The sequence below is a fragment of the Budorcas taxicolor genome, chromosome 12 (assembly GCF_023091745.1).
Source record: "Budorcas taxicolor isolate Tak-1 chromosome 12, Takin1.1, whole genome shotgun sequence".
NCBI lineage: Eukaryota > Metazoa > Chordata > Mammalia > Artiodactyla > Bovidae > Budorcas > Budorcas taxicolor.
Genome location: NC_068921.1, coordinates 32,003,682 through 32,028,939, shown reverse-complemented (window position 1 = coordinate 32,028,939; position 25,258 = coordinate 32,003,682). Strand labels below are relative to the sequence as shown.

The window sequence follows — 25,258 nt, the reverse complement described above, 5'->3', positions numbered from 1 at the left end:
TAATCTGGAAAACGTGTGAAACAAAAACCATCAAATTTCACACTGAGTCAGAAGGCAGTTGGGCAGCTCTGGTTCATCTCCGTGGAGAACAAAGCTCCTGTCCTGCGCCCGACACCCAGCTTGGGCCTTGTTAGTTTGACCTTGACCTTGATCCGGTCCCTCCCTGCGGAGTGAGCGCCTTCACCTCATGCTACCCAAGCCCCTTGGAGGAAAAACTCCTGCTAAAACCACATAGACTTGGTGGGATGCCTTCCTTGGTATCAGGGCAGCATTCCTGCCAACGACAAAGCATCCTCCGAAGGCTTGTCTGCCAGCCACCTGGTCACATGCCTTGGTGCCCCGCTTGCAGAACCACATGACGGAACAAGCAAGATGTGCTGAGACTAAGAATAGTCCGTTTTGTGCCCTATCCCTCCAGGGGGAAGAATTCAAGTAAAATCAGACACAAAGCATTTTCCTATGAGATAATAATCACACTGATACATCACATGGATACAAGGAGAGAGATGTCTCAATGTGAGTATTTCTAAGTCTTCAGATACTTGGTAAAGATCAGTCTGGCTAGGGGCCTTCGTTTCCCAGGGGGCACTAGTGGTGAAGAACCTGCAGGCCAATGCAGAGGATGTAAGAGATGTGGGTTCAATCCCTGGGTCAGGAAGATCCCCTGGAGGAGGGCATGGCAACCCACTCCAGTATTCTTGCCTGGAGAATCCCATGGACGGAGGAGCCTGGAGGGCTACAGTCTATAGGGTCACAAAGAGTCGGACACGACTTAGCGACCAAACGACAAATATGTATTTTTTGCTCATGCAGGTGTTTTGACGTGCTTTCTTTCTCTGAACTCTTCACATTCCTAGTATCATGTGTGAACTCTTGGAGATCTCATACAAAACTCTGAGATGGTTATCAGATCTGAGTCTGAGAGCGGATTTAATTTCTGTGTGAGTGTGTGTGTGTGTGTGTGTGCACGTGTGCTCAGTTGTGTCTTGACTCTTTGTGACCCCATAGACTGTAGCCCACCAGGCTCCTTTGTCCATGGGATTCTCCCGGCAAGAATACTGGAGTGGGTTGCCATTGCCTTCTCCAGGGGATCTTCCCAACCCAGGGATCGAACCCGTGTCTCTTGTGTCTCCTGTATTGGCAGGCTGATTCTTTACCACTGTACCACCTGGGAAGCCCTTAATTTCTGTAACTCTTTGCTATGGAGAAGTTGCTAAAAATGTCTTGGTACTAGGTTAACTAACCCACAAAAGACCTATGACTTTGGCTGCCTGACCTACAACAAAAAAAGGCACTCTTTCAGCAGAGTAAAAAGAACCCTAATTTTTTTATTTTTCTTTTTGGTCTCACTCCAAGAGCTGTTGTGGCATTTTATATATGCATATCTATATATCTATATACCTATATACATATAATATATATGTATATATATTAGTCTCTAAGAAGAGATTTCATTTTGTTTTACTGGAATTCTGTGGTGTGTGGAAAAAATGATCATTTACATGCTTTCTAGCATACACAGAGTGATAACATCATGTGGTATTAGATTTTAGTGAAATTATTGGAACATTTCTTTAAGGCAAAATTCTTAATAACAGAGTGCTTTGCTTTAACCCCAAGGTAAACGTAAGCAAAAAAAGAGAAGTGAGTAATATGGCCTCAAAAGAGGAAAGGAAAATGAATGTGCTCTAAGGTTTAGAACCAGACTTCAGAATTATAACTACTGGCCTGAAAACTACTTCAATGTTGGTCTGACCTTGTACAGACAAATTCGAATCCTTGGTACAAGCCAATCATGGGTGTTCTCCCGTGTCCCAGGTAGGTGGCATGGAGCCCTCTGTGTCATTGAGGGGCCGTTTTCTGCATTGCTTCTAGAAAGACAATGCCTCTGCTAGTTTGGGGATGCCAGAACAACCCAAGAATTAGAGAATAAAGCATTGTAGAATTAGTAAGTGGGTATTCAAATGGCCCGTGCCGCCTGCTTCCTACCCTCCCTGGTCATGGACAGCAGGGGGCTGCAGTCAGCACAGGGTCAGAGTCAGGGCTTTGCTGTCAATCTAAGACGTGTTTCTCGATCCTGACACCAATGCTCGCCACACAGAGGTCAATTTCTAATGTTTCATGATATCACACATTGCAATTCTGCTCATCATACTGGGAAACAAAACAGGTAAACAATTCCCAGAAAGAAGCTTCTCACTACTTTAACTAGTCAGCTCCTTGCTACTTTAACCAGAATGGAAGAGAAATTTTCTAATTTTTTATCTTTAAGACTAATGAAAACACAAGCCATTGGAATTCCCTGATGGTCCAGTGGTTTATACTCTGCCTGCCGATGCAGGGGATTTGGGTTTGATCCCTGGCCTGGGAAGAATCTACATCCTGTGAGGCAACCGAGCCCGTGCTCCACAACTACTGAGCCTGCACTCTAGAGCCTGTGTGATCCAGCAAGAGAAGCCACAGCAATGAGAGGCCCTTGCACTACAGTGAGAGAGAAGCCCCCACTCGCTGCAACTAGAGAAAGTCCATGCATAGCCATGAAGATCCAGTGGAGCCAAAAATAAAATACGTAAATAAAATTTTTTGAAAACAGCCACCTTTAAAATCCTTTTCACTATTTGTTTTACATTTTGTCAGCTATCACTACGTTCTTAGGCCCTGGCTGCTCAGAATCTCAGTCATGTCCAACCCCATGGACTGTGGCCCACCAGGTTCCTCTGTCCATGGGATTTCCCAGGGAAGAATACTGGAGTGGGTTGCCATTTCCTCCTCCAAGGGATCTTTCCAACCCAGGGATAGAACCTGCATCTCCTATGTCTCCTGCATTGGCAGGTGGATTCTTTACCACTAGCATCACCTGGGAAGCCCTTCTTAGGCCCTGCTGCTGCCGCTGCTAAGTCACTTCAGTAGTGTCCGACTCTGTGCAACCCCACAGACAGCAGCCCACCAGGCTCCCCCGTCCCTGGGATTCTCCAGGCAAGAACACTGGAGTGGGTTGCCATTTCCTTCTCCAATGCATGAAAGTGAAAAGTGAAAGGGAAGTCGCTCAGTCATGTCTGACTCTTCATGACCCCGTGGACTGCAGGCTACCAGGCTCCTCCGTCCATGGGATTTTCCAGGCAAGAGTACTGGAGTGAGGTGCCGTCACCTTCTCTGTCTTAGGCCCTAAATATACCATATACGTCTATATAACTTTTTAAATTAATAGACTTTATTTTTTAGTTCAATTTTACATTTATGGGAAAACAGCATAAACACAGAGATCCTGAACGCATCCTTCCCCATCCGCCCCACCACCCCCAGTTTTCCTGTTACTAACATCTTGCATACGTGTGGTGTATTTGCTACAAGTGATGAACCAATACTGATATTAACTTAAGTCCGTAGTTTACATTAGGACTCACTTTTTGTGTTGTTTACCCTGTGCATTTTGACTGCTATAAAATGTCATGAATCCATGACTTAACTAATTTTTTGGTTCACTTTATTTCACTGGAGATACGAGTTACAATGGACATCTACAGCAGTTTGAAAAGAAACTCCAAATGAAGCAAGAATGTCTATTTTTTTAATGGGAAGAAAGTATTCCTCCAAAAATCCTTGTGGTTACACATTGCCGCCCTGGCTCCCACTTACCTGTTTTGTAAATCGAAGTGTGGCTGGCAGTTTAGGTAGCTGTGTTTAAAGACCCAGAGACAGGAAGTGTTCCCTGGGGCGGAGACCAGCACTTGCAGTGTGATGGACGCAGCCACGTCCACCTGCACCGTGGCCGCTTCGTAGATGGTCTCTGCGCCCTCGGGCCTCAAGGCACACGCCAGGTCTTCCCGGGATTCTGATGCCTACGCCATCGATGAAACAATGTGAATTTACTACAAGGGCAGGTTTAATAACTCTTCCTTTTAGCTGGAAACTTTACCAAATACATACATGTGGAAATCCTGCATACAACACGCGAGCGCATCATAACCCATGGAGGACATACCACTGACTAAAGTTCATATCATTTATAATTCTCTAAGGAAAAGACAGATAATTTTAGGCTGCATTTCTAAAAATGCTTTATAGACTGTTATAGGTTGAATTGTGCTACCCCCAAATTCAGAAAAGGGCAGCAGAGGATGAGATGTTTAGATAGCACCACCGACTCAATGAACATGAGTTTGACCATGCTCCAGGAGGTGATGAAGGACAGGGGAGCCTGGTGTGCTGCAGTCCATGGGGTCACAAAGAGTTAGACACAACTGAGCCACTGAACAATAACAACAGGAAGAAATAGCAAAACAAAGTGAAATGTGATGTGCCTGATAAACAGACGTGCACAACTTTGGAAGGTGCATTTAATGGCTCTGGACCTTCAGAGCAGGGAGAAGTGACTTCCAGGCAGGGACAGTGGGGGTGGAGATGCTCCACTGGAGTGCAGCAACTGAGTTGGATATTAAAAGATGGACTCAGAATAAAGTAAAGCAAGAAGAACAACAACAAAACCCTGACATGCTAGAAGAAAATATGTGCTATGCATATGACAAATAAAGTGCTAATACCCCTAATATGTAAAGAATTTTTTTTAACACTGAGAGACACAGAAGCAAAAACATGATAGAAAAAAGGGAAAAAGAAATAAACAGACAATTCACAAAAAGATTATAAAGAATGGCTCTTGAACACATGAGAAAATGTTTAAATTCACATATGATCAGAAAAACTCAAACAACATTGAGATAGCACTTATCTATCACACTAGCAAAATTTTGTTGGTGAGGCTATAAGGAAATATCCACTCTCATACGTTGCTGGAGAAAGACAAACTGGTGCACCCTTCTAGGGGGGGTCTGGAATTCACCAACACCTAATAGAACTATTATGCACTTCACCCTCTCAGCCAGCAATCCCATTTTGAAGACTGTACGTCCAACAACTGATTGAACATCATTTATAATTGCAAAATATTAGAAACCACCTAAGTGCTTGCACACAGGGAAGCACTTAAGCGCTCATACACAGCAGAGTGATGGAATAAATTGTGGTCCATCCACACAATCGAGGACACGCAGTTATAGAGAAGGATGAGGACAAGCTCCATGAACTGATTTGCAGTGATTTCCTGGACAGATGCTAAGTGAAGAAAGCTGGGTTCAAAATGTTTCTACTTTCAGTTACACTATCCTTTGGGTAACAAGGAAGGTGACTAAAACAATACACATGTATCTGCTCATTTGTGCACAAGAAATACAGGACTAACATAAAAAACTTAAGGGACCGGCTCAGTACAGGAGATAGATGGGGAAAGGAGGAAACTTGGAAGTAGGGATGAAGAAGGCACGACACTTCTCTGAGTATGTCTTTTATCACATAGCTTTAGCTTTCAGGACCATAATCACGTTTCAGATACGCACAAAATAAATCATTAACGTCAACCAGGATATGGGGGAACTCAAAACGGAATGCAAGCCAAGTGAACTTAACTGCATCACAAATAACTAACATAATCAGAGTGAAGGGATTGGGAAAGAAAGGAACAAACCTAAGTAACTTGGGAAAAGAATGCTTTGGATGGTATGAGGTTAAAGACAAAAAGAATTGCACACAAGTACTGTATTCCCAGGGGCTTCCCAGTGTGGCGCTAGTGGTAAAGAACCTGCCTGCCAATGCAGGAGACGTTAGAGACATGGGTTCAATCCCTGGGTCAGGAAGATCCCCTGGAAAAGAGCATGGCAACCCACTCCAATATTCTTGCCTGGAGCATCTCATGGACAGAGAAGCCTGGCGGGCTACAGGCCATAGCGTCGCTAAGAGTTGGACACGACTGAAGAGACTTAGCACACACGCACTGTATTCTAGTTGGTAAATCTTTTTCTCACTGGGATGTGGGTTAGCAATTCTGACACACCAGCACGTGTATGCTAAGTCGCCTCAGTCATGTCCGACTCTTTGCGACCCCGGGGACTGTAGTCCACCAGGCTACAGACTCTGTCCACAGGATTCTCCAGGCAAGAATACTAGAGTGGGCTGCCATTTACACCAGAAATGAATATTATTATTGAATGATAATAAAGTAGATTATTTCAGATAATGAAAGCCAGGGGTCTTACTGTCAGAGAGAGAAGTACAACTGAGGAAAGAGAGAAAGGTAGAATGAATCCTTCGGTGCTGAATTGAATTCACAGTTATCAGCATGCATTCATGGTGATACATAGATAGATAGAGATGATAAAGAGATAAATATAGTCTGTATGGATGGGGGGTGCAGGCAGTATACAAGCATATATAGCCTACCTGTGTCTGCCAAGAAGACCCAGAAGCAACAATGCTCAGGAGCAATAAGCACACTCAGCTCTCAGATCTTGGTTTCTAAATACTATTCTCCATGAAACCAATGCTTCTTGGAGAAGTGGTTAGTTCCAGGGCCAGCAAAGGAAAAATACAAGATGAGTCTGAACTATGCTGTAGTGCCAAAAAGTAAGGGTGTGCTTCAAAAATTATGGGGACATGTTGAAAGGACACAGGAACCAAGCTGAAGTAGCTCCCAGTGACCAAAGCTGGAAATATCTGAGCCACAAAATAAAGTGTTAGTTTGGGGCTATAATCCATGCAATAAAATAAGTATCTATAAGTCTAGACTGATTAAATAAATAACATGGAGAGAAGACACAGCTCTTCTGCGCAGAAGAATTCCAGTTAGGAACAAGTTAGGGAATTGTTCCCTAATTCCAGTTAGGGAACAAGGGGGCTAAGAAGCTCATCATTAGGAAAACTTCACAGTAATAATGGTTATAGGCAAGATCCACCAGTGGATGCTAAAATCAGTGGGTGAAAAACAGAGAAGAAACAGAATATTTGTATCTCCCCACAATCCTTTTTAACTACAAAGGAAAAATAGTAGCCTTGTAGGGGAGAAACTCAGGACACACCACCTTAATCTTCAAACAGAAATGATAATGATGGGAAATCTCAGATCTGAAATAACAATTAAGTGAATTGTGGAAACAGTAAAATAATCCTATTTTGATTCCAGGCTATACTGTGATACAGCTCAGGATGGAGTTGCTTATTTATTAGAGCTGCCTTGGCCAGCTTAGTCAACTAAAGAGTGCTTGGTTCTTCAAAAAACCTGTGAACTATGAGTTTTAGAAAGATGTCTCATCTGAGAACCGTGAACTATGGAAGAAATCAAAACTGCTTTTGAGAAAAGCCACTGACACCCTAATAATCCATCTCACATCAAAGTAGGAAAATATCCAGAAGGAGTGGCTTCAGCTTTAGGAAGGCGAAAGTTCAGTTTTTCCATGGTTAGGATGGTTGCTTGATGTGGTTTAGGAACTACTAGGTCTTAATACAATCCTGAATATTGCATAAGAATACAATTTATTCTACATAAAAAAGATAATACAGAGCTTACTACTAGGAACCAAGACCAATCATCATGGATTTTTTTTTTTAAAGATCGTGATTTATAAGAAAGCACTTAAATGTGTGCAGCTATTTTCTCACATTGAAAAGACACTAAAAGTTTAAAACATCACAGCAAATAATAGTAAAATTTTTTCTTGTCTGCACTAAAATATCATGTATGCCAAATGTCTTAATTATTAACAAGCCAATGTGTTAATGACACCAACATCTGTTAAAAATTTAAACCCAAATAAGTAAGTAAATAAACAAACAAACTATGCTTCCATGTTATGTGTATTCTATAAAAGAAAACAGAGTAACTATAGCTTTGTATGAATCCAGAACTGGATAAAAACAATAGAATTGGTTAATTTATGTTCACATTTTATTGTATATAGACTTCTAATATTTTCAGTTTCTTGATTATTTAAGTTTCCTTCATTTGAGTAAACACCTAGGCTATGTTAGCTGAGTAGCATTAAGAAGAGTAATGAGAAACAAGGGTGGAACTTGAAGGCGTCAGAGCCAGTTTATGGAGTGATATGCACGTCGGTTGAAGTCATGAGAAGACCAAGCCAGGTTGTAAAGAATGTAGCTATGCTTCAAGAAGAATAGTCTGGGGGCCTCCCTGGTGGCTCAGGGGTACAGAATCCACCTACCAAAGCAGGGGACACGGGTTCGATCCCTGGGTGGGAAAGATCCCACATGCCATGGGACAACTAAGCCTGTGTGCCACAACTGCTGAAGCCTGCATGCCCTAGAGCCTGTGTTCGCAAGGGAAGCCTGAGCACACCATCTAGAGTAGCCCCAGATCTCTGCAACCAGAGAAAGTACATGCAAAGCAACAGAGACTCGGTGCAGCCCAAAATTAATTAAGAGAGAGAAAAAAAAAAAGAAGTCCAGCAGCCCTATCTGAGCTGAACTGTAGAAGGAAGAAGTCACTTACAATATTATTGTGACTATGAGGGCTGGAATTAGGGAAGTGGCAGGGAGCCTGGATGGAGGAGCATGGTGGGCTGCAGTCCGCATGGCGGTCGCTAAGAGTTGGACATGACTGAGCGACTTCACTTTCACTTTTCACTTTCATGCATTGGAGAAGGAAATGGTAACCCAACTCCAGTGTTCTTGCCTGGAGAATCCCAGGGACGGGGGAGCCTGGTGGGCTGCCGTCTCTGGGGTCGCACAGAGTCGGACACGACTGAAGTGACTTAGCAGCAGCAGGGAGACTGGAGAATATGAGGTGGTTAAATAAGAACTAGGAAAGAAAGGAAATTGATAAGACTTGGTAACTGACCAAATGTGAGGGCAGAGAAAGGAAGCAGTCCAGAGTGAGGCTGAGCTTTCAAGCTTAGGATCTAGATGGGGCTGTAAACAGAAATCCATTAAAGCAAGATGTTTAGGGAAATAGAAATGAAGTAAATTATATAGGTGGGTCTTAATGAGCAAATGGAAAAAATCTATTTATGTAAACCCAGGAGGCAGTTGGAAATTTAGAGATTCAGGGCTTGAGAGAGAAGCCTGGCTTTATTTTAAGGAGAAAAGGAAATCTTTGTTTCTTATTCATTCTGAGTATCACTGTCCTTCCAAAATCTAAGCCCAAAGAGAATGTGACTCTTGTTGGGATGGAGTCCCAGGTAACAATGAGGAGAGATGCTCATCAATACCCCATATGAGTGCATAGTTACTTAAATACGTAAAAAGAAAAGCTCATAAGCCATAGCAGGTCTCAATAGCTTACAAAATATGGTCTCCAGAGAAAATAGCTAAAATTGTCATTTTACTATTACTTTACCATGGGATTCGAAGATGATGTCCCCATTGATGAATCATTGTTTCCATGGTTGATTAAAACACACTTGATCTCAGGCAGATCTTGATTTGTAATAGTCTGGAATATCATTGCAGAAAAAACTGTGAAAGCAAACAAAGGCAGTGATGTTGGTACATGCACACCTTAAAAAGAAAATATGTATTCATCTTATAATAAAACAAAATGTAATCAAGGGAAAGTGGCCAACAGGAAAGCACGCAGGAAGTATAATTTCACAAAAGGCAAGTCTTACTATAAATCTTGAGCAGAGGTCCTTACAGCAGTGTTTTCCAAGGGAACATTCTTGGGTGATGGAAATATTCCTTATCTGTGCTGTTCAACAGGGTGGTCTTTAGCTGCATTTAGCATCAAGCATTTGAAGTGAGGCTAGTGCAGCTGAGGACTGGTTATTTGTATACCAGCCATTTTTTTCTTTACGGTTTCCTGGTGCGTATACAAGTTACGTTTATGGTACAGTGTAGCCTTTTAAGCGTGCGACAGCATTATACCTAAGAATACAAGGTGTATACCTTAACTAAAACATACTTTCTTGCTAAAAAATGCTAACCATCATCTGAGCCTTCAGTGAACTGTAGTAGTAACATCAAAGATCACTGATCAAAGATCACCAAAACAACTATAATAATAGTGAAAACATTTGAAATATTGTGAGAATTACCAAAACGTGACATAGAGATACAAAACGTGCAAATGCTGCTTTATCGTCACATAATTTTGAATTTCCCACTTTTCTTCTTGTAGCTGATTTCTGTGATCAGAAACATCCTGGAGAATGTTCCAAGTGAGCTTGAGAAGACTGTATATTCACTGCTGTTAGATGGCATGTTCTGTAAATGTCTGTTAGGTCCGATGTTTCCTTATTGATTCCATGTCTAGATGATCTATCCTTTGTTGAAACTGGGGTACTGAAGTCCCTTTGTGTTATTGCATTGTTATTTCTCCCTTCAGGTCTGTTAGCATTTGCTTATTTGCTTAATTTCTTTAGGTGCTCCCATGTCAGGTGCATAAATATTTACACATGTCATATCCTCTATGGGGTGACCCTTTCTTTCATTGACCCTTTTTACCTCTTATGACAGTCTTTGGCTAAAGTCTATTTTTTCTGATGTAAGTATAGATGTCTCCACTTTTGGTTTCCATGAGCATGCAGTATCTTTTTCCATCCCTTTACTTTTAGTCTGTATGTGTCTTTAAAACTGATTAGGAACTTCCCGGGTGGCCCAGTGGTTAAGAATCCACCAGCCAATACAGGGGACACAGGTTTGGTCGCTGGTTTGGGCAGATCCCACGTGCCTTGGAGCAACTAAGCCTGCTAGCCCCACCACTGAAGCCAGTGCACTCTGGAGTCCACGTACCACAACTACTGAGCCCACTCACCACAACCAAGGAATCCGTGCACTGCAGTGAAAGAGATCCTGCATGCTGCAACTAAGACCCAACACGGCCAAATTAATGAAATCAGGAAGTATTCTTTAAAGAATTGTTGAAGGACAGTTTGCCAGGTATTCTTGGTTAGCTGTTTTTTTCTTTTAGTATTTCAAATATATAATGCCATTCCTTTCTGGCCTACAAAGTCTCTGCTGAAAAATCTGCTGACAGTACTACAGAGGGTCCGCTGTTTCTCTTCTTGCTGCCTTTAGGATTTTCTCCTTGTCTTTAGTTTCTGACAGTGTATCTATAACGTGTCTCAGCAGGTCTCTTTACATTCATCTTATCTGGAAGTCTCTGGACTTCTTGGACCTGGATGTCTGTTGCTTTTCCCCAGATGAGGGGATTTCTGAGCCATTATCTCTTTGAATAAATGTTGTGCCCTTTCTCTTTCTCTTCATCTTTTGGGACACCTATAATATGACTATCAGTTTAGTTTGATGTTATCTGTTAAGTCCCTTAAACTGTCTTTTCACTCTTTTCTTTTTTCCCTTATTGCTCCTCTGACTGGATGAATTCCACTCTATCTAGTTGGTTGGTGAACTTCTTTTCCGAATTTTTCAGTTATTGTATTCTTCTTAACCTTTCTCTCTCTGTGGAAATTCTCACTTTATTCATGTATTGTTCTCAGGGAGCATCAGTGAGCATCTTTATGACTGTTAGTTTGAATCTTTTTTAAAAAAACAACTGTTTATTTATTTATTTATTTTTGGCTGCGCTGGGTCTTCTTCGCTGCCTGTGGGCTTTGTCTTGTTGCAGAGAGTGGGGGCTACTCCCTAGTCAAGGTTATCAGACTTCTCATTGCCGTGGCTTCTCTTGTTGGATCACACAGGCTCTAGAGTGTGGGCTCAGTAGTTGTGACACATGGGCTCGGTTGCCTTACAGCATGTGGAATCTTCCCGAATAAGGAATGGAACCCACACCCTCTGCTTTGGCAAGGGGATTCTTAACCAGTGGACCACCAGGGAAGTCCTATTTTGAACTCTTTACAGGTAAATCACTTATCTCCATTTCACTAAGGTTTGTTTCTGGAGTTTTATCTTATTCTTTTGTTTGAAACACACTCCTTTCTTTCTTCTTCTTTGATTATCTCTGTTGGTTTCTGTGGATTAGATAAAACAGCCAGTCTTCACAGAATAGCCTCTTGTAGAAGAAATCTTATCCTTCCACCCAGGCTTAGTTCTTGGTTCAGTTCAGTTCAGTTCAGTTGCTCAGTTGTGTCCGACTATTTGCGACCCCATGAATTGCAGCACACCAGGCCTCTCTGTCCATCACCAACTCCCGGAGTTTACCCAAACTCATGTCCATCGAGTCGGTGATGCCATCCAGCCATCTCATCCTCTGTCGTCCCCTTCTCCTCCTGCCCCCAATCCCTCCCAGCATCAGAGTCTTTTCCAATGAGTCAACTCGTCACATGAGGCGGCCAAAGTACTGGAGTTTCAGCCTCAGCATCAGTCCTTCCAATGAACATCCAGAACTGGTCTCCTTTAGGATGGATTGGTTGGACTTCCTTGCAGACCAAGGGACTCTCAAGAGTCTTCTCCAACACCACAGTTCAAAAGCATCAGTTCTTCAGTGCTCAGCTTTCTTCACAGTCCAACTCTCACATGACCACTGGAGAAACCACAGCCTTGACCAGATGGACCTTTGTTTGCAAAGTAATGTCTGCTTTTCAATATGCTGTCTAGGTTGGTCATAGCTTTCCTTCCAAGGAGTAAGCGTCTTTTAATTTCATGGCTGCAATCACCATCCCCAGTGATTTTGGAGCCCCAAAAAATAAAGTCTGACACTGTTTCCACTGTTTCCCCATCTATTTCCCATGAAGTGATGGGACCAGATGCCATGATCTTCATTTTCTGAATGTTGAGCTTTAAGCCAAGTTTTTCACTCTCCTCTTTCACTTTCATCAAGAGGCTTTTTAGTTCCTCTTCACTTTCTGCCATAAGGGTGGTGTCATCTGCATATCTGAGGTGATTGATATTTCTCTCCCCAATCTTGATTCCAGCTTGTGCTTCTTCCAGCCCAGCGTTTCTCATGATGTACTCTGCATATAAGTTAAATAAGCAGGGTGACAATATACAGCCCTTGATGCACTCCTTTTCCTATTTGGAACCAGTCTGTTGTCCCACGTCCAGTTCTAACTGCTGCTTCCTGACCTGCATATAGGTTTCTCAAGAGGCAGGTCAGGTGGTCTGGTATTCCCATCTCTTTCAGAATTTTCCACAGTTTATTGTGATCCACACAGTCAAAGGCTTTGGCATAGTCAATAAAGCAGAAATAGATGTTTTTCTGGAACTCTCTTGCTTTTTCCACGATCCAGCGGATGTTAGCAATTTGACCTCTGGTTCCTCTGCCTTTGCTAAAACCAGCTTGAACATCTGGTAGTTCATGGTTCACGTATTGCTGAAGCCTGGCTTGGAGAATTTTGACCATTACTTTACTAGCATGTGAGATGAGTGCAATTGTGCAATAGTTTGAGCATTCTTTGGCATTGCCTTTCTTTGGGATTGGAATGAAAACTGACCTTTTCCAGTCCTGTGGCCACTGCTGAGTTTTCCAAATATGCTGGCATATTGAGTGCAGCACTTTCACAGCATCATCTTTTAGGATTTGAAATAGCTCAACTGGAATGCCATCACCTCCACTAGCTTTGTTCGTAATGACGCTTTCTAAGGCCCACTTGACTTCACATTCTAGGATGTCTGACTGTAGGTGAGTGATCACACCATCGTGATTATCTGGGTTGTGAAGCTCTTTTTTTGTACAGTTCTGTGTATTCTTGTCACCTCTTCTTAATATCTTTTGCTTCTGTTAGGTCATACCATTTCTGTCCTTTATCGAGCCCATCTTTGCATGAAATGTTCCCTTGGGATCTGTAATTTTCTTGGAGAGATCTCTAGTCTTTCCCATTCTGTTGTTTTCGTCTATTTCTTTGCATTGATCACTGAGGAAGACTTTCTTATCTCTCCTTGCTATTCTTTGGAACTCTGCATTCAGATGCTTATATCTTTCCTTTTCTCCTTTGTTTTTCATTTCTTTTCTTTTCATAGCTATTTGTAAGGCCTCCTCAGACAGCCATTTTGCTTTTTTGCATTTCTTTTCCATGGGGTGGTCTTGATCCTTGTCTCCTGTACAATGTCACAAACCTCCGTTCATAGTTCATCAGGCACTCTGTCTATCAGATCTAGTCCCTTAAATCTATTTCTCACTTCCACTGTATAATCATAAGGAATTTGATTTAGGTTATACCTGAATGGTCTAGTGGTTTTCCCTACTTTCTTCAATTTAAGTCTGAATTTGCCAATAAGGAGTTCTTGGTAGTTTCATAAATTACCTTTTTTGTGCTTATTGGCTCCCAGTAGTAAGGATGTGTCATGATTTGCCAGTGTCCTAAAGGGGAGGAGATTTTATTTTCTTGGGCTCCAAAATCACTGGTTACAGTGATTGCAGCTACGAAATTAAAAGGAAATAGCTCCTTGGATGCTATGACAAATCTAGACAGCATGTTAAAAAGCAGAGACATCATTTTGCCGATAGAGGTCCATATAGTCAAAGCCATGGTTTTCCCTGTAGTCGTGTATGGACATGAAAGCTGGAGCATAAAAAGGGCTGAGTGCTGAAGAATTGATGTTTTTGAATTGTGGTGCTGGCAAAGACTCTTGAGAGTCTCTTGGACCACAGGGAGATCAAACCAGTCCATCCTAAAAGAAATCAACTCCAGCTATTCACTGGAAGGACTGATGCTGAAGCTGAAGATCCAGTACTTTGGCCACCTGATGCGAAGAACTCACTGGAAAAGACCCTGATGCTGAGAAAGACTGAGGGCAGGAGGAGAAAGGGCTGACAGGATGAGATGGTTGGATGGCATCACTGCCTCAACGGACATGAGTGTGAGTAATCTCTGGGAAACAGCGAAGGACAGGAAAGCCTGGTGTGCTATAGTCCAAGGAGTCTCAGAGTCAGACATAACTTAGCAACCAAAAGACAACAACAACAAAGGGAAGATCTCAGTTAGTACCTAGATGCACAGTGAAGCTGGACTCTCAGGCAGTGGCTTTTAAAATACACAAGCAGACCTCTTTCAGGGAAAGAATGAGAGCCAGTGTTTCTGTCTGCTTTCTCTGCGCTGAGCCCTGAAGGATAGTCAGTTAATAACTGTTTCTTTGTTCACTACAGATCAGTGGGACCCACAAATGCAAGTCCCGCTGGCCACCAGATCAAGGAATGTGTCCTCTGGGTGCCAGTCACAAAGGCTAAGGTTTTAGATACATGTATAACCTCCTTTCAGAGAGATACCAAAGGCGAAATGTGTAAATGGTGCATCCAGCCTCGCCAGGCTCAGGCAGAATTGCAGTCCCCTCCTAGATGTATGTTAAATTAGGTTGAAAACAGACCTCTTTAAAACCCATCAAAAATGGGCAGAAGACCTAAATAGGCATTTCTCCAAAGAGGACATAGAGATGGTCAATAGGCACATGAAAACATGCTCAACATCGCTAATTATTAGAGAAATGCAAATCAAAATTTCACTGAAGTATCATCTCACACCAATCAGAATGGCCATAGTCAAAAAGTCTACATATAATAAATGCTGGAGCAGGTATGGAGAGAAGGGGACCCCTCTACACTGTTGGTGGGAATGTAAATCGGTACAGCCACCATGGAGAACAGTATGGAGGTTAGTTAAAAAAATAAAAATAGAGGGAATGCTCTGGTGGTCCAGGGGTTAGGACTCCATGCTTCCACTGTCGGGAGCCTGGGTTTGATCCCTGGTCGGAGGACTAAGATTCTGCAAGCTACAGGGAACGGCCGAAAACAAAAACCAGAGTGACCGTATGATCCGGCAAATCCTACTTCTGGGCATATATCTGGACAAAATGATAATTCAAAAAGATATATTCACCCTAATGTTCATAGCAGCACTATTTACAATAGCCAAGACACATAAGCAACCTAAATGCCCATCGACAGAGAAACGGGTAAAGATGAGGTATACATGTACGATGGAGTATCACTCAGCCATAAAAGAGAATGAAATAACGCCATTTGCAGCAATATGGATGGACCTAGTGATTATCATATTAAGTGAAGTATGAGACAGAGGGAGACAAATATCACACGGTATCACTTACATGTGGAATCTAAAAAATGGTCCAAATGAACTTACTTACAAAACGAACAGATTCAGACATAGAAAACAAACTATCGTTACCAAAGGTGAAGGCTGGGGTAGGGACAAATTAAGAGCTTGGGATTAACAGATACACACTACTATATATAAAGGAGAAAAACAACAAGGCTCTATTGTATAGTGGAGGGAACTATATTCATTGTCTTATAATAAACTGTAGCGGAAAAAATCTGAAAAAGAATATGTATATACACATATGTATAACTGAATTGCTTTGCTGTTCACTAGAAACTACTACAGCATTGTAAACCAACTATACTTCAATAAAAGTTTTTTTGTTTGTTTGTTTTGAAATAGACCTCTTTAAGGAAAAGACTGGGAGAAGGCTATTTCTGTCTGTTGCCTCAGCACTGAGCCTGGGGGTATAGTCACAATGAGTCTTTGCAAACCCTTTACAAACTGTTTCTTTGTTTGCTAGGGTCTCTTGGACACAAGTCCCATTGGCTTTCAGAGTCAGGTGTTTCAGGAGCCGGTTACCTGCTGTGATAACCCGGAACTTCAGCAAATCATTTGACCTCTCGGGGTCCCACTTTCCTCACTTGGTAAAAGAGGGCAGTAGACCCATGTGATATAATAAATATACTTGGCCTTAGATCAAAACGTATTTGGTCTTTCCCAGCACCATGCATGCGTGCTCAGTCGTGTCTGACTCTTTGTGACCCCATAGACTGTAGCCCCCAGGGATCCTCTGTCCATGGGATTCTCCAGGCAAGAATACTGGAGTGGGTTGCCGTTTCCACCTCTGGGGGATCTTTCTGACCCCAGGATTGAAACTGCGTCTCCTGCGTTGGTAGGTGGGTTCTTTACCACTGTGCCACCTGGGAAACACTCTTTCCTGGCACAAAGCTCCTAAAATCCTTGGAATTTCCTGAGCAACAGGGATCTCTGTTGTTACTCACAATGAGCCCCTTCTGGGCACTCCAGAGTTTATTGCTAACAAGGTGACTTAGGGCGGGGTGCCTCTGCAGCCCCAGGAGTGGCGGTGGTGGCTGGGGGGGTTGTCCTAAGAGGTTGGAGGGGTGACCTGTGGGCAAACAGGGAGGGGAGTGTGCTGATTAAACTCTATAACAATTCTTGAACTGAGAGATCCGGTGAGCTTCCGGCTTGGTGAATTGGATGACATTTCCAGCCCTCCCCACACCCCTCGCCTTGCCCTCTGCAACTCTTCCACCTGGCTATCCTAGAGTTATATCCTTTCATCATAAACCAGGAATCTAGCAAGCAGATTGTTTTTCTGAATTCTGTGAGCTGTTCCAGCAAAGTCATCAAACTTAAGGAGGGGTTCCTGGGAACCTCTGACTTACAGCCTGTGCTGGTGGCAAGCTGGACTTGACACTGACGTCTGACGGGGGTCAAGAGGGCTCTGAGCCTTTAACCTGTGGGATCTGACGCTATCTCCAGGGAGAGAGTGTCAGAATTGAGTTAAACCGTAGGACATCCAATTGGTGCCCAAGAACTGCTTGGTGTGGGGAACTCTCCCACCCCATATACATGGCAGCCAGCGGAGCCAGAAGTGGTCAGTGTGAGTTTAGGGAAGGAGCCTCGTGTGCTCTTCCTTGCACCTGGGATACTCTCATCGCTGTCATCCTCGCCAGTCTCTGCTCTTTTTCATGATTTTAATAAACGACAGTCCATTTGCTCAGGAGTTCCACATGCATACCTCCTATGTGTATGGCTATATATCTGGGTGGCCCCCAGGAACCTTACACTCAGACTGAACCCCCCCTTTCCTTCTGCCCCCTACCCTCTCCCCTGTTAGCGCCAGCACACCCACTGTCCCCAAAACCGTCACTTTCAACTCCTCCCTCTCCCCCATTTCCCGTCATCCAGGCGGCTGCCAAGCCGTGACATTTTGACCTCCAGATAATCCCCACAGCTCTGCATGGCCCTGCCTCTCTACCACCACTGCCCCTACTCCAGTCCTTGTCGCGTCTGGCCTGGAAGACTGCCAACTGCTTCCTTGCTGACCTCTCTGCCACGTCCTGTCTGCCTGACATCCATCCTCGACACAGACCCCAAAACTGTCCTCTGGAATACATGCCAGTGCTCCGACATGCTCTCACTCCTCACCTTCAAACCCCTAAACAGCCTACAGCACTGGTCCTCGCCCTTTCTTGAGTCACAGACCACGCTGAAAAATCTGATGAAAGCAATTAACCCTCACAAACACACACACAATATACACATACATTCATACACATAACATACCAATACACACACACAACCACAATACACACACACACGATATACACACACATACACACAAACACACATATACACCAAACGCAATATATACACACATACACACAATACACAGATATACACACATAATATATACACACACGATACACACACACACAATACATACACACATACACACAATACACACAGAGACACACACACACATAATATACACATACAAACACACACATACACACACAATACACACATATACACACATACACACAATACACACACATAAACACACATACACACACCCTAAAGGACACAGTGGACCCCCTGAATTCCCTCCAGAGACTCTTGGGCCACAGAAGAACACCCAAGTCCTTTATCACATCCCTAAAACACTCCTTACACATCACACACAGCTGAGCCTCTGGAAGCTACCCATTGAACAGGCTTCATTTTCTGAGTTGACAGCTTCTTAGATGAGAATTCCCCGATCCTGGGGGCCTTTTACCTTGTGCCTCAGCAACTCAGGATGGACTTACAGAGTCCACCTGCTCCGTGATTCTGACCTCTCTACTGTTCTCTTCACTGTCCTGTTTGCTTGGAAAGTCCTTATTCTCCCCTTCCCCTGTCAGGTCTTACCTTTCTTTTATTTATTTACTTGGCTGTGCTAGATCTTAGTTGGGGCATGTGAAGAGTTAGCTGTGGCATGTAGGATCTAGTTCCCCGACCCAGGATTAAACCCGGGGCCTCTGCATCGAGAGCACTAAATCTCAGCCACTGGACCACTAGGGAAACACCCAAGTCTTAACTTTCTAATCAAGACTTGACACCACCTCTTCTGGGAAGCCTTGCTCTATCTTCTCAGTCTGTGCTGGAGACTCAACCTCGGTCCTTATTTCTAAAATTACACTGCAGTTTTCCTTTTACGTGCTTACCCGGTGCCACCAACACCCCCAACATTAAACTGTGAGCAGGAATCTGAACTATGTGGCACCTGGCTGGCCCACATGGTGCTCCCAAGGGTCTAAGAAGGCAAGGAGAGAAACCATGTAACTAAATCCTGACGATTCCTTCCAACTTGAGGCATCTCTCTTTCTGCAAAGCACCTGTCTAACATGGAATGAAGCTACACTCTACAGGTATTATCTGATGAAGCGGTAAGATATTGCTTATCTCCCTTTCACAAATGAGGAGCTTAAGTGCAGAGACATTCCTGGCCAGAATAAAGAACTCAGGTTTTCTGACTGTGTTGCTCACCCTAACATATTCAACTGCATCACCTCCAAGAACAGAATTCCTAACATTAGGAACATTGTAACTCGAATAGCAAAGCAGCAGAAGACTGAATTCAATGGGTATGTAACAATCAGAACACACTGGTTTCTCTGGGAACTGGGTGGTCAAGAATCTGCAGGAGACACGGGTTCAATCCCTAATCTGGGAAGAACCCACGTGTGGAGGAGCAGCTAAGACCGTGCTCCACAACTACTGAGTCTGTGCCCTAGAGCCCAGGAGCCACAGCTACTGAGCCCACTGCCACGAGCACTGAAACACAAGCGCCTAGGGTCCGTGCCATGGTGATGAGAAGCCCGCGCACCCACAACTAGAGAGTAGCTGCAACTAAAGAAAAAAGCCCAAGCAGCAAGGAAGATCCAGCACAGCCAAAAAAAATAAATCAAAGTTTTAAAAATCATAATGGTTTAAAGAAATAATGACAATATCCTGTTTTAAAGTAGGCTGCAAATACTTTTATGGCAGATTCTTGGCTACCAATGGATTTATAACGACAGCAGTGAAAAAATACTTTCACTGTTTAACCTAAAAAAATAATAATAGTTCCTCTTTTGGATCTTATGCAATTCCTCTAGCCACAAAAGAACAGTGTGTGTGTACTTTATATTATTTTTAAATTTCCTCTACATGTATTGGGACCCATCGAACAGAATTGCGTGATTCCAACTAACGATCATCAGAGAGTTCTACAAAAGCTGTTATCACTTGAAGGCTTAAGGATGATCTAGCCATAGACGTGATTCAATCACGTATACGTAAATCTCACTGACCCCCAAACAACAGAAAAACCTTCAGCCATAGAAGTATGGCCACCTAAGATAAAGCTAAGACTTTTTTGGAAATCAATATGTGAAAAATAATGAGATCACAAAATCATCTTGATGAAAACCAAAAGCTTTATTCAGTCTTGTGAGATTCACAAGACTTTGCTATTTTGAAGTGAATAGCAAAGGGTACAACATCATGGCAAGAACACGCTAAGCAAATTAAAAATGAGGCCAAGCTAGTTTCCAGCCCCTCAATTTCCCTCCCCCAAGTTCTTATTCCTCTCCTCTTCAAGGTCCTTTTCAAAATCAAAGAACAATGATAAAATACAATACTTTTGAGATTATTTGTTTTTTTTTTTCAAACCAAATCAGAATCTTGACCCAAAGATTAAGGCAATATCTGGTGGCTATTTGGAGATTCAGAGAGATCACAATCTTGAACACTGACAAGGGCTCTTGTCACATCGCTTCCTGAGTTTCATTAGAGGATGAAAAAGATGTGGGGAATAAAAGGAATTGCAGAGAAAGTCATGAAGCTGAGCCATCCTGTGGGCTTCTCAATAGAGCAGGGATGCTCTCTGGGGAGGAAAATGCAGCCAACAAATTTATTCAAAGAACCATTTGGAAAATTGCTTCTTCCTAGAATCTTAAAAAATAAATGGCCATATTTCATTCTGGAACAGTCCATTTTAAAAATTTCAAATGGAAGAGTCATTTCATTCCCACAACCATTAAATCCAGTAATATCCATGTTTAAGTAGTCTTAGGCAATGAAATGGAGAAGGCAATGGCACCCCACTCCAGTACTCTTGCCTGGAAAATCCCATGGACGGAGGAGCCTGGTAGGCTGCAGTCCATGGGATCTCGAAGAGTCGGACACGACTGAGCGACTTCACTTTCACTTTTCACTTTCATGCATTGGAGAAGGAAATGGCAACCCACTCCAGTGTTCTTGCCTGGAGAATCCCAGGGATGGGGGAGCCTGGTGGGCTGCTGTCTGTGGGGTCGCACACAGTCAGACACGACTGAAGTGACTTAGCAGCAGCGGCAGCAGGCAACGAAAATCTTGGGATTCACGCTATTTTTCTTCTATAGGTATCTATGGATCATGACAACTGTATTGGAAGGTTTAAATAACTGAAAGCAAACTTTGTGCTGAAATGTTTTCTTGGAGAAAGGCGATGACCATGCATTTTAAAAACAGAATTAACTATTTATATGTATGTTCCCCCGTCCCCATCTTTTACATCTTTGTACCCTCATGGTGCCTAGCACTGAAATAGGTGTTCAATAAAAGTTTGTCAAATAAACTTCTTTTTCTTCTTCATGCAGGCTCCCTCTTCATCTTCCCCCTCACCCCCCAGAATATAAATGTCTTCCTTTCCCATACTTAAGATCTCATTACCTGACTGTTCTTCAATTAAACAACAGGAAACTTCAACAAGAACGAAATCTTTACCGATAACTAAAGGGTTAATGAAAGTGCCTTTTTAATGATAAAAAGTGGAGCCAAATAGTTAATAATAAAACCTAAGAGGATAATTTACTATAGATCCATTCAAAGTAACCAAGAAGAAATGAACAGCCAGTCTAAACTTATAGGATGGCATGGATTAGAATGAGGCTTTTAGGATGAAAGGGAATCTTAACACCAGGTCATCAGGTGTCCCCATCCAATCCAAACTTTACCGAGCATCCCTTCTGTCTACCTCCTTCTGAGTTGGTCCCCTTTCGGCTACCAGGTCACAGGCAAACAAAGTAAGATAAGCAGCAAGATCAAAGGATGTCAACTAAATGTGGAAGTCAAAGCTCTGAATATGAATTTTCCAACACTAATGAAACAGTTATCACAGCTACTGAGATCCTGAAATCTTCCTCCTAGCTATGATCAGTATAGAATGCAGTTAGGGCCATGAAGAGTCTGTGTCCTTTTTTTAAGCACTACTTAGAAAACCTCATCATTCTTCTTGAAAGGTAGAGCTTACAGTATAAGGGAAATGGGAATGGCATCTGATAATTCAATGTAGTTAGAACTTTCTTAACATTTAAAGTCCTTGTTTTTTAGTCTCTTACTTTATTGCTTCATTCAAAGAAGTCTGTAATGGCAAGTCTTGGCAAAGATGTGCCAAGGAGCTCCATACGCTGCTAGTGGGAAGGTAAACTGGTGCAACCACTTCAGAAAACTGCTGGACAATATCTACCAAAACTGACATATGCCTTTCTCTATAATCTAGGAATCTGATTTGAGGTTATCATCCAAAAAGAAATGAGTGTTTCTGTCCCCAAACATGTAGAAGAGTATTCACAGGACTGTTATACTCTTCGCTACACAAAATTGGAGACACACAAAGTGTTCTTCAACAATAGAATGGATAGACTGCATAGTCTAGTCATACTAAGGAAATAGCACCTAGCAATTGAAAAAAACAAAAACAAAAAACCACAGTTATTAAGAACAAAGTTGAATCTCATAATCACACTGCTGAGTCAAAGAAACTGGACATAAAAAAAACCATAATAATGGTTTGGTTTACATGTAGTTCAAAAAAACAGGAAAAAACATGGAATCAGAAGTCAGAATAGTAAATGTGACTAAACCAGTGTGATTCTAATAAAATTCAAACCACTTTTTTTCCTCTCTAAAAAAAGTCAGAATAGTGGCTACCTTGGGGGAGTGGGTGGGTGGTAAATCAGAGGTGGTGGAGTTGGAATTGCTCTGTTATCTTTATGAAATAATGGTTGAGCAGGTACCTGTGTATATAAAGGGCTTCCCTGGTGGTTCAGCTGGTCAAGAATCTGCCTGCAATGTGGGAGACCTGGGTTCCATCCCTGGGTTGGGAAGATCCCCTGGAGAAAGGAAAGGCTACCCACTCCAGTATTCTGGCCTGGAGAATTCAGGCCAGAGTACAGTCCATGGGGTCACAAAGAGTCGGACACGACTGAATGACTTTCACTTCACTCACTCTGTATATAAAACCTAATGGAGTTGTACTATTAAGACGTGTGCATATTTGCTGTCTGTGAATTATGCCTCATTTAGAAAAATCTGGAGAGAGATGTAGGAATTTCTGATATTGTCCTGAAATATAAAAGAATTCAATGCACCTTGTATACAGTTGCATGTACTGATGTTTATACTTTCCGAAAGCCTTTGTATGTGACTGAAAAACCCATTACCACTTCATGTTACACATTAACAGAAAGCTAACTTTTTGTAATAGACTCTGAAAAACTCTGTACTGTACATTAAAAATGTACATATTTACCAATTAACAGAGATGTTTAGGAAATGCAAGATGCTTTTCTACTCTTTTCCCCCCTTATGTTTTATTTTATTTTTTTAACTCTATAATTCTGAATTATTTGAAACAAAAGCTACTGGAAATAATTCCTGCACGTCTATACTGGAAGTATTTTCTCTATGGTCCACGGAAGATGCAACACAGACTGCTAGGGTTTGGGAGCTGGAGAAGACACAGCCAGACTCCCTCCGTGGACAGAGCAGGACAGGCCGGCCAGGGGCAGTGAGTGATGGTCCCCCAAGGCTGCACAACTAGGACATGATCCGAGGCTTCCTGGCCCCCCAAACTCTGCCTCCTTCACCCTAAACACAAATCAACCCTCTCCTCTTTCCAAACAGATGAACTGGATGTAAAGAGGATTTTTTTTTTCCCGGTAACAATTATGCTATCCAGATTATTTGGGAACAGTCAGCTGAGTCCTTGAAAAGCCTCTTGGGGTTTAACGCCAGGATAAAAATCGAGTACAAGAGGAGAGGTCAGCGGGTATTTTAAGATGTAAATCCCGTTTGCATAATATTTCCCAAAGTATCTACTCATTGATCCAGTCGACATTAGGCGGGGTGGGGGGTCGTTACCCGAGACGACTCGCTTTGGGGAGAACCCGGGCGCCTTTTCCCATCAGAGTTCACTCCCGACATCAAAACCTCAAAAGAAGAGTTGGAGACGCCACCCAGGAGTCTGCGGTACCGGGGTCGGCGCACATGAAGTCCCGGTCCCCCGGCGCCCAGCTCGGGGCCGCAGACTCGGGTGGCTGGCCCAGAACCCGGGCGCGCCGGGCGGGCGGGCGGACGGGCGGGGCGGCCGGGGCCCCGCAGGCACCGATTCCGCGAGGCCGCCCGCGGGGTCGGGGCGGCCGGTGGGGACCGCGGCCCCGAGCCCGAGCGGCGACGCGAGACCAGCGGGAGGAGAACGCGGGGTGGGCCCGGCCGGGGCCGCGGGTGACTTCAGGGCGAGTCGGGAGGGCGCGGAAGAGGGGAGGGGCGCGGGAGCGAGAGACGCAGCGGGGCAGGGAGGCGCGCGGCGGCGGGGACGGAGGAGGCGCGCGCCCGGTGCCCGCGTTGGGTGGGGGCCGGGGGCCGCGGGGGCTCGAGCTGGCGAGCGGGGCCTTACCGAGCAGCGGCAGCCGGCCGCCCAGGCGCGCCAACGCCGGCATGGCCTCCGGAGCCCGGGGTCCCCAGGCCGCACCGGCCCAGCCCTGCGATGCCGCCCTCCGCGGCGCGCCCCGCGCTGCAGGTGGCTCGCTTAAGGATGCGCGTCACCGACCGCAAATTCCCTCGGACTGGTGCAAAGTGGAAAGGGGGGGAGCATCCCTCTCCCCACCCGCAGGGGCTGTGCCGGGGCGCCGGTGCCTGGCGCAGCGCTGCGGCCGAGCCCACGTGCCCGCCGTGGTCCGCAGCCCGCGCTCCGCCGCGCCCGGGGCTCCCCGACTGTGAGGGGGAGACTGGGCGCGGTTCCGCCGGGGAGGTCGCAGGGGCTCGGCGGCCCCCGGCCGGGGAGGAGGCACGGCCAGAGCTGCCTGCTCCCCCCACCCCCCGCCCCGCCGGGAGTCCCGGAACCCTCTCGATGAGCGTGGGGACAGCTGAAGCCAGCCACCGTCCACCTCGCGCGCGAGCGGCTTTGAGGCCGCAGGGTGGGTGCTACAGCCGCGCGGCACTCGGACGCCCCAGGCTGGCGCGCGGGCGAGCCGAGGGTCGCGGTCCACGCTGGGTGGATCCTAACTGCGGACCCACGTTCTTTGTACCCCCACCCCCAGCGCTCCCCGCTCCATCTCCTAGGATGCCCAGGATGCAGTCCACAGCGGCAGCAAGAAAAACAGGCTCGGTTTCAATGTCAACTAAGGCAATCAGGGAAGCTAACACCAGCC

At 44.3% G+C, this 25,258-nt stretch overlaps 1 protein-coding gene across 1 annotated transcript in view; it reads right to left on the bottom strand.

The window, feature by feature from the left end:
* The window catches only part of FLT3 (fms related receptor tyrosine kinase 3), a 66,684-nt gene extending 42,137 nt beyond the window's left edge, over positions 1–24,547 (bottom strand). The window contains exons 1-3 of the mRNA XM_052650028.1: positions 24,082–24,547; positions 9,182–9,300; positions 3,637–3,839 (exon numbers count right to left, since the gene is read on the bottom strand). Of these exons, the coding sequence (XP_052505988.1) occupies positions 3,637–3,839; positions 9,182–9,300; positions 24,082–24,547 (788 nt within the window). The remainder of the gene's footprint in view (positions 1–3,636; positions 3,840–9,181; positions 9,301–24,081) is intronic.
* Positions 24,548–25,258: the final 711 nt, after the last annotated feature.